Consider the following 9,921-nt stretch of genomic DNA (forward strand, 5'->3'; position numbering starts at 1 on the left):
ATGTATAGCTGATTCACTGTTATAAAGCAGAAATTAACACACTATTGTAAAGCAATTATACTCCAATAAAGATGTTAAAAAAATGTATGCAATGAAACATTTTTATCAGTGTTAAAAAAGTAATAAACCAGACATTTTTAAAACAAAACAAACAAAAATTCAATATCTGTGTTTCAGATTTCCTACCCAGGAATTAATTCCCATTAAAAAAAATAGACACATGTTCAAAAAGTGTCCTTTTATTATTTCTAGTAACATATATTGTATAAATACTCTATTTTTATATGACCTTTTACAAAAGCGATATAACTTAAAAGTTTTATCATTAGAAAGAAATGTATAAAAATAAATATGTTATTATAGGCATTTATTACAAACTATAGTCCTTCTTAGAAGGAACACACAAACCAATACTTATAAAGTACATAGAATTTATAGTAACATATTTTACTATATACATATGGAAAAAAGTCATTCTCTTTCATAGTAGAAGAGCTGAACAGACATTCACCAGGATATGACTGTTGGACCAGCTGCTGGGGATGGACCCGCTACCCCTCAGTAGCCTCCCCACCGCGAGATGTGTGATCGCAATGTCCCCAAACACTGGGGACCCTGTTGTACACACGCCATTCTTGTTCTGGCATTACATTCTTTTTGTGTGATCTTACTGACTTTCTTCAGACACAAACTGTTTTGTTTTGTTTTTTTTTTTCACATCCACATTCCTTAATTAGGCTTACATCAGGAGGAAAGAAATGTAGGAGGTACCCAGATCAACGGGCCTCCCCTAGCTTTTACCAGCATCTGATACATCACTGCTTTTCTTCCCCTTGTAGACTTAATGCTGTTTTTACAAATACGTGGAATTGTTTCTTCGTCTAAATGAATTCACAAATAAAGACACAATAACGGCACAAGAAAGGAAAGATGGAGTCATCTGAGTCACTGGACGGTGCTAAGCATTTCTCATGCTGGACAGTCCTGAATTCTTAACTCTCAGTAGAAGAGATGGCATAAACATTCTCTGAAACCACAGCAGTCAGGAACAGTGATGGCCAAAGATCCTATGTGTATTCCTTTCTCCCTCCATAGGTAGTGAGGTAAAGTAAGCCACATCTTAAACCAAAAATCTCATCTTCCTCCTGCTTTTCGTTTCCCAACCTCCATGATACAAAGTATTTCATCAGTACCAGGAAACAGGGATTGTAATATTTTTTAAACTTACTTTGACGATTGTTTCTATTTTTGTAAAAACTTGTCACAGACTTAACAAAAGAAATAATAACGCCCTGGGGCTTTCTCATGCTATCTTATTGGTCAGCTATTAATGATCCTCATAAACTACCCTATCAATTTTGTAACTGGCAGGAAATTCTGATGATCTAACTTCTTTTCTACCTACCTGTACCTCCCAACTCATCAGCACACCTCATTGATCACCGGCAAGGTGCACTGGATTCCTCCAGCCTTCTTGATTTCAGTGCATCAGCCCTTCCCCACTGCCCTTTTCCCTCAACACCGCCCCTCCTTAACTGCATTCTGCCATTGTGCAAAAGTCTATGTAATGTTTAGGTTTCTTTAAAGGATCGCAGCTCTCGTGAGACAACACACCCCCATCGTGGGACAGACACTGCAAGGTTCTCTTTTTGTAACCCTTCCCGCAAGTCTTGGAACATGGCGACCAATCCCCCAGCTGCCAGGAGGGGCAAGGCAGGTCCGCACAAGGTCTGGTGCTGGCTGGCTTCACTTCCTTTGCACACTCTGAGGCGGGCTGCCCGTTGATGTCTCGGCACTCCACCAGCCTTCTCTGCACACCCTGTCCACATGACTTGGAACATTCGCCCCACTCTTCAATGACCCATTCGGAGAAAGTAGGGATGGCGTTGAAAGATTCCTTCTTCTTCTTCACGAAATAGGTGTATTTAATTTTCGGTCGAAGGGCATTGCCCACTGTCAGGACTTGGATGGTTAAGGGCTCCTTGAGAGGGCTAAAGCTTCTAATTCTTTCCAATGCTGCCGAGGAGCCACTGTATCTCAAGACACTACCTTTGTACGTGATGTCTTGCTCTAAGGTGGACAAAGTGAAGTCGCCATTCAGGATATATGTGCCATCAGCAGCTTTGATGGCAAGGTAGCTTCCATTATTTCTGGATCCCCTCTGATTCCGTTGTTTCACTTCAATGTTTGTGGCTCCGGTTGGAATTGTGACGATATCGTGGTAGCCAGGTCTGCAGACAAGGAAAACAGATATAAAAATCTCTCCTTCACCGGCTAATCATATTATCAATACTTAGCTTGAAACACCAGGGAATCACTTAAGAATGTAATTCTTACCAGACCTGTAAAAAGTTACATCGAAATGATAAGACCTTCGGGAGTATGGCATTTTAACACTTACTTTGCACTAGTAACTGATCCTGATATTTTCTTGCATGTAGATCCATTTCCTCCACAAATGCCACATTTATCGAACTTCTTTTTGGAGTCTATGATGCGATCACAACCAGCTTTTACACATTGTCCTTGCACGCAGACAGAGGTGGAATCTGGGCTACATGGAGTGCCATCTACCACCTGAAAAAGGAAGGGCACGTACCTGGTGTCACACATTAACAAGGGCAAGAGGTGATGCTAGGATAGTTCTGAAAGTTTTCTTCGTTAACATGACATCTTTGCTTTCCTGACTATCAAAATTAAAATAGTACTCTATAACACGGCACACACTATCCTTCTCTTTGGCTTTTTTTTCCCATCTGAAAATATTATAAATTTTTTGATTATTTGTATCCTATCTCACTTTTAGCTAAGGTCAACAAAAGCAGAGCTTTTTGTCAATTTGTGTACTGCTGTATCCCCAGTATCTAGAATACTACCTGGCAATAACATGTGCTGACTAAATCACTTGAATGTTGAAATGCAACTGGAGACTATTTTCATAGCCTAAAGTGATAATGACACATGATAATTTCAACCAAATTCAATTCCATTTTCTACCTCAGAGCCAGATTTATCTCCTCAGCAAAACAATGCTTCCATTAGTTCAGTATATGTTCTCAAACACAAGAGTTCTCAATGCTCAGACTTTCATTTTAATAAGTCCATTTGCACATACTACTGCTAGTCACCCAGTAACAAGTACTTCGGGCCACACCTGAACTATTTTCCAAAACCACTGGATGGTTTCCATGTTAACACATAATTTACCTAACCATGCGTAAAGGGCTTTTTTTCGCATATAGGAGTAATAATAAACCATTGCAAGAATCATAAACGCTAGATTCAAGCTTCATTCATAACCCAAAACAGAACCAAACTCAAAGCAAGCAGTTGCCAATGTATCTAGAAGCAAAGCAGTTCTAACTTGAAATTGAACATGTTAATATATAAATTAGGGCTTCCTTGGTGGCTCAGTGGTTAAGAATCCGCCTGACAATGCAGGGGACATGGGTTCGAGCCCTGGTCTGGGAAGATCCCACATGCCGCGGAGCAACTAAGCTCGTGCGCCACAACTACTGAGCCTGCACTCTACAGCCTGCGACCCACAACTACTGAAACCCGCATGCCACAACTACTGAAGCTCTCGCGCAGAGAGCTCGTGCTCTGCAACAAGAGAAGCCACCGCAATGAGAAACCCGCGCACCGCCACGAAGAGTAGCCCCTGCACGCTGCAACTAGAGAGAGCCCACGCGCAGCAACGAAGACCCAACGCAGCCATAAATAATAAATAAATAAATAAAAAGCTCAGCTTTATATATATAACTTAAAGAAAGTACAACAGAGCTGACATGAAAAGGGAGCAAGCTAAGGCCTTGTTTCTTAGGCAAAAAGTCTGAAGAAAAGTCACTACCTTGGGCTGCAAAACGAAGAAGTAGCCAATGCCTTTGGCTTGACAGATGAGCTTGCACCTGTCCTTGGGTGAGACTCCTGCGTACTTGGGTGTCCACTCCACCGCGGGCCCGCTCCCAAAGGAAGCTTTGGAGAATTCATTGTGTGCCTCACACTGCTCCTCTCTAAAGGTTTTTCCTGGAAAGAGGAGACAATGATTTTATCCGTTTCCGATTTTCAACCACCCATTTGCAGCCCATCCTTTTCACCTTCTCTCTACTCACCATTATTCTCCGGACAGTCCTCAATATTGCAGGACCTGTAGCGCACGCGCTTGCCCTCGCAGTACTTCCCTCCGTTCTTCGGGACCGGGTTGTCGCACTCCCTCATCGTATACTGAACTCCTCCACCACACGTTCTTGAACAGTCTCCCCAGGGCCCCCACGGCCCCCAGCTTCCGTGAACAGGAGTCTAAATGGAGACACAAATGATCAGCGTTAGAAACCTCTATGGAGACCTTTTCAGGAAATAGAAGAGAAAGACGTGGGACAAAGAATCAACAATACGACTCTATCCTGTATCCCTGTGAGAGCCCACAGGTCGGGATGCTAACGTGGTATCTAATGTTTTAGCATCGCTTGGTCTCTTTCAATTCTGAATTTTAAAGGAGCGTGTGTTGCAGTGGAAAACTCACATCAAAATGCTTCTTGTCAGTCTTGTTCACGCACTTGCCGTTGACACACCATTTCCCTTCTCCGCAGCTGGTGCCGTCGGCCCAGGGGAAGTGTTTGGTCTGGCACACCAGCAATCCGCCAGAGGTGCCCGTGCACCAGAGCGTCGTGCACGTGCTGGCCGCGTCCGGGCAGTGTTTGGATTCCTCCCCAAATGTAAACTGGCACTGCCGGTTGGCATCGTACAAGGTCCCGGGGAGATCAGAGGGGAGTTGTATGGGGCTCTGGGGCTTGTCCATCAAACATTCGCCTGCAAGGAAAAATGCCAGTGAATATTAAGAAATAGCAAATTAAAGCATGCAGGGGGTAGATCAGTTTCAGAAAATACTCACCAAAAGCGATAATATATAGCAAAGCGATTTGAAAGCTGAAGAGTTTGGGGGGAAAATGCCAGAGAGATTTAAATTATTATTAAGATATTATTCTCAATGGGATATTTTTGCATTAACAATGACAGGAAATCATCGTTCTGCTGAAAACTCAAGTTAATGTACTCTGGGAGCTACCTGACCAGAAGCACTATCTTTTACTGGAAATTAAGATCTAAAAATGCATGCGGCTGACAATGAAAGTCATTTTGAAGGAGGGAAAATAAAAAGAACAGAAAAGAAAGAAAGAGCTGGTTTCACCAGTACCCTACATGTGGATGGTTGGATAACATCTAGAAAGAGTAGCTGGAACATCTTACCATGACCATTATCCAGAAATGATGTAATCATGTAAGCACTGCAAGGAGACCAGGGCTGGCTGCGGTCCAAATTGGAAAGCATTGACGCCATCATGTGGGAATCCCGGTTGACACCATTAATGCTGGCACATTGCTTTGCATCATCATGTGGCATGTTAAACACATGGCCTAAGAAGACATCCGAAACCCACATTAAAATACAGGTCATTTGCAGCATTTGTTTTCCCCAACAGGGATTCATTTATCTCAAAGTGATATTTCTAGAGGAAGAAATGTGTTTTGGAGATAATCTATTTTAGAGACAATGTCTACTTTTCACAGGGTGTAAACAAACATGTAAATTCCCAAATGTGTCCATAGCTCCTACTATCTTATTTTGAATTCTAATAAAAATGACCATGTGGAGAAGAATGGAAAAAATTTTTCTGCAGTTTCTAGGGAGCTCTGGCACCTAAAATAGCAATATAACCTGCAGACTCTCCCTCTTAAATTAATACATAGTTTATCAATTTGAATTCATGAATTGGGCTGACTCTCACTCTAAAACGGACTTACCTAATTCGTGGGCTGTGGTGAAGGCAGCTTGTAAGCCATCATCCTCTATGACCGAGCAGCTTCTGCTGGGATCACATACAGTTCCAACATCTGCCATCCCAAGAGTATCACATGTCTGGGCGCCACACAGGTCCTACAAGGAGCAAAGGTATGTCCTTATTAACAGAGACAGAGCATGAACCTTGTGATCTAACTTTTTGGCAGGGTGTAACTTCACATGTGCTTGAGGGCAGCTACATTCATTGTTGTTGAGTAGTTCTTTTAGGAGTACTTTGTGTGACTTTAAGATTTTCCCTAATGCTATTCCAAAAAGACTGTGAAACTTGAGATATTAAAATATTAAAAGGAATAAGGAAGATTAATCATGCTGGCCAATTAAAAAATATAAGTGCAAAAATATTGGTAAAATGCCTTACATACGTCTGCTTATTACAAAACTGATTCCCAAGAGAATACTCTCATAATTGGCAATGTCTTCCGCTCACCTGTCTGGTGAAAAGAATCGCAGTGTCATAGTGCTCTGCATCCCGGTCACTGGGCGGGTTGTGTTGCTTTTGCCAGTTGCAGAAGTTCCGCAGAGTGAGGGCAGCGTTGGAAGTCACTTCTGGCCCCTTCTGTTCCTCATAGATGACCAGGATCTTCACTACCACCAGGCTAACTGAATTCCGAATGCTGGGGTGTTTGTATAACCGGGCCGCCACCGAGAACAAGGTGAGAAGGTAGTGCTTTAGCCCACTGCCGTGGAACTCTGCCATGGACTGGTCAGCCACGAGCATAGTTTCCACGTAGCGGGGGCTGGACACAAATCGCTTCTTTCTTAGGCTTCTAGTTCCTGTAAAGACACAAGAAAGATAGTTTGTTCAGGGGCAGTCTAGCCAAGGATAGTTACCTTCCCAGAGTATATAAAGAAAGCCTAACCAGTCAAAGAAAATAATACAAAAATACACCCGGAGCAACAATAACAAAAATATTTGCATTTCTTTTCACTGAAAATGTTATTTTTAAAGTTTTCTCCTTTACTGTAAATAAAAAAGGCCATGTGCTCCTCTGAGGGGGGGGGAGGCAGGCTTTTTTTTTTTTTTTTTTTAAGCAGGATTTCTTTTGTCCTCTCTGAGATCATACAATCTGAAAAAGGCAGTGGGCGCAATCATTCTCCCCAGCTGTAGTAAAATCTTGGAGCTAGGGGAGCAGGCAGAGCCCCTGAGTCACTCTTTCACAGGCCAGGAATCAAATCCTGAATGAGATCATCGGGCTCCACGTGGAAGGCCCAGGGCAGGGCTGTGGCCTCTGCCGAGGGGCCGGGCCTGAAGGCATCTCAGCCTGCTCTGCTCTGCTCGCTCGTTCCACGGGTCCCTGCGGTGCTCTGCTCTTGCCAAATCCGGGCACAAGGACCACCCAGTCTGCCAAGCAGCCTACTGGCCCACTCCCACCGCCCCAGGGAAATAAGTTTCTGCTTCGGACCACGGGGCCACGGCTGATTGTTTCCAAAAGAGCCCTCTGACTCCTGACTGAGACCCAGCCCCCAGGGAAGTTCTACGCTGGGCTCTGACCACGTAACTGCTTCAAGGAGCGGACGTACAGCGGAGAAGCGGAAAATTTTACAAGCCACGTGAGAAAGTTAAGAAAAAGAAACAAGGCATCCCAGTCAGTGACAGAATGAAAAGAACTAGACAGGAAGCACTGCACACAACTTAGAGAAACAGGGGAAGGCGGAGCAGGAAGGATCACCGGTGACTAACTTTCAACAGTGCTTCCGAGCAGAATTATGGCCGCGAGAGGGAGCGCAAAGTGGGAGGCTGGGGGTAGGCGCGGAGAGGCGGGGCAAGCTGGGCAGAGACCTCCCAAGCAGGTTCTGCGGAGGGGCCCCGCCACCGCCAGCCGGTCGGGGTCAGACTCTTAAAGGGGGGGGAAGGGGACAGAGGCCAGCAGAACAGGGATCGTAGCGCAGCTGTCCAGGCTCGCGGGCTGCACATTGAGGTCACTATCCCTCCTCCGCCCTCCATCTCTGCCCTCCTCTGGGCTCAGGGTGCGCGAACAGGCAGCGATTACAAAACTAAGCGCAAGGCTGCAACTCGACCAAAGGACACATGCACAATTGTTAAAAAGAAATTAACAAGGTGGAAAGAAGTCGCACAAGCTCACATTCAACTAAAGTGGGAGGCATTGGGTTACCAGCTCTCCCTTCCGGATCGGAACGCTTCTCCTTAGCAGAAAAATCATTGATAACGTCTGTCCTCTCTTGATCATTCATTATTAGGGCAAATGGAATTAACTGCCCCAGCAGGCTTTGGTTAGTTCACCAACCCAAATCTTAAGCCGCATTCCCTCCACACCACGTCTCCGTCCTGTCCGCAGACATAGGCTCGCGTCTGCGAACAGGACCCTACCCTCAAGTCGCGCAGCACAGAGAAGGTAGGGAGAGGGAGATGAATGGAGAGACAAGTGGGAGCCACTCTTCTGGGACCGATACCTGTTGGCTGTCCCGTGCGCTGTGTCGCTCGGTCCCGCAGCGGCCCCTGCGCCGTGGCGTGCTCGCCCTCCGACCCCGCTCCCCCTGCGAGCTGCGTCTCGTCGTCCAGGACCCCGCACCTGGCGCCGCCGCCGCCCCGCCGCCTCCGCCGCAAGAGATGGAACTGGGGCCGCGCCGGAGGCTCCTCCCCGGCTGCGGCGGCGGGCGCGGGCTGGATGAAGTACTCCTCGCCCTGCAGGTAGAAGGCGCCGCGCACGCCCTCGCAGAGGCTGAGAGCGGCGGCGGAGCTGGGGTCGCCGTTCACCGTGCCAGAGTAGAAGCAGTGCGCCAGGTCGCCAACGGGATCAGAACGCGACGCGTCGGGCCCGGGTCTGCGCCCCACCGTCTGGAGCGTGAAGCCGGGGGCCAGGAAGCCGCGGTCCGGCTGCAGCTCCAGCAGCAGCTGCCGGCCGAAGGCGTCCAGGCGGAGGTGCGTGGTCCTGTGTCCTGGGTCGCGCTCCGGTGCCAGCAGCACCAGCTCCTCGTCCTCCTCGGTGGGGCGCCCGCGCACGCCCGGCACGACCAGCAGCGCGGAGGCCGCGGCGAGCAGCAGCCGCAGCAGCACGGGCGCAGGCTGCGAGCCGCGAGACCGTCGCGCCGTGTTCCCCATGTCGCCTCCTTCCGTGCGCCTTCCGAACCCCGCGGGGACCGATCGCGGCACCCGAGTCCCGGGAGGCACCGCGCGCCGCCGCGCACTGAGCGAAGGGGCTATTGTTCGGGTCCGGAGCTCAGAGCCTCGCTGGCCTGCCTCGGGATTGTTAAAATTAACAGTTACTATGATTCTTGGAAAGTGCGCGCAGAGCCAGCCGCAGATGGGGCTCCCGGAGTCACTAGAGAGGAGGCGCTGCAGTTCTGCCGGCGCGCGGGAAGTTTTTCTTCTAGCGAAGAGCTGGAGGCACCGCGCACTCCGGCGGGGTGGCTGATGCGGAGACACGGAGCGCCCTGGGACGCCTCCGGGAGAGGGGCGACGGGCCACACGAGGATCGGCGCCTGGAGCTCCCCGCTTCGGTCTCCGCCTCGGTCGCGGTGCACCTCGCTCTGCCCAGGGCTCTGTCCTCTCGGCCCTACCGCGCGCCCTGGCTATGCGAAGGCCCCAGGCTCTGAGCCGCTTTCCAGCGAGTGCAAGAACGGGGCAGCCCGGGCCGCCTTTTTATAGTCTTTGAATATGTCTCCGCCCACCCCCCCTTACCCCCTTTCTCCTCCCTCTTGGCCGCCTTTCTATCCCTGGGACGCCGCCCCCTGAACTCAGTCGGAGCGAAACCGCGCTCTGCGCCGCGGGCCTGGGCGGGGGAGGGGGCGGCCTCCGCTCTGGCTCGGCGCCACTGGCTCGTCAGTCTGGGGGCGGAAGGCGCAGGAAGGGCGCTGTGAGCAGCACTTTGTACGTCTGGGGCTGCTGCTGGGAGAAGGTATTCCCTGCCACCGCGCTTTCCCCCTGCCGTCTTCCCGGACTGCCGCCCCTTCCCGCCGCCCCTCTCTTGCGGGAGCGCAGTTCGCGCGTGGGGCTGCAGTTTCCAGAAGGGACGGTCAGGGTGGAGAGCGGAGTCCTTTCTCCAAGACTTCCCTGCCCGGGGGGCTGTCCCTGCGCCGGCCCCCTCTCTCACCGCATCCCA

At 49.0% G+C, this 9,921-nt stretch overlaps 1 protein-coding gene across 1 annotated transcript; it reads right to left on the bottom strand.

Moving 5' to 3' along the window:
* Positions 1-223: 223 nt before the first annotated feature.
* ADAMTS1 (ADAM metallopeptidase with thrombospondin type 1 motif 1) lies at positions 224-9,444 on the bottom strand. Its single transcript, XM_068546944.1, has 9 exons — positions 8,273-9,444; positions 6,288-6,634; positions 5,803-5,935; positions 5,248-5,415; positions 4,523-4,809; positions 4,113-4,299; positions 3,851-4,026; positions 2,402-2,577; positions 224-2,231 (listed from the first exon to the last, which is right to left on the bottom strand). The coding sequence occupies exons 1-9, from the start codon at positions 8,919-8,921 to the stop codon at positions 1,532-1,534; spliced, it is 2,823 nt and encodes a 940-aa protein (XP_068403045.1). The 5' UTR covers positions 8,922-9,444; the 3' UTR covers positions 224-1,531.
* Positions 9,445-9,921: the final 477 nt, after the last annotated feature.

Source organism: Eschrichtius robustus, chromosome 6, assembly GCF_028021215.1.
Source record: "Eschrichtius robustus isolate mEscRob2 chromosome 6, mEscRob2.pri, whole genome shotgun sequence".
NCBI classification, from domain to species: Eukaryota; Metazoa; Chordata; class Mammalia; order Artiodactyla; family Eschrichtiidae; genus Eschrichtius; species Eschrichtius robustus.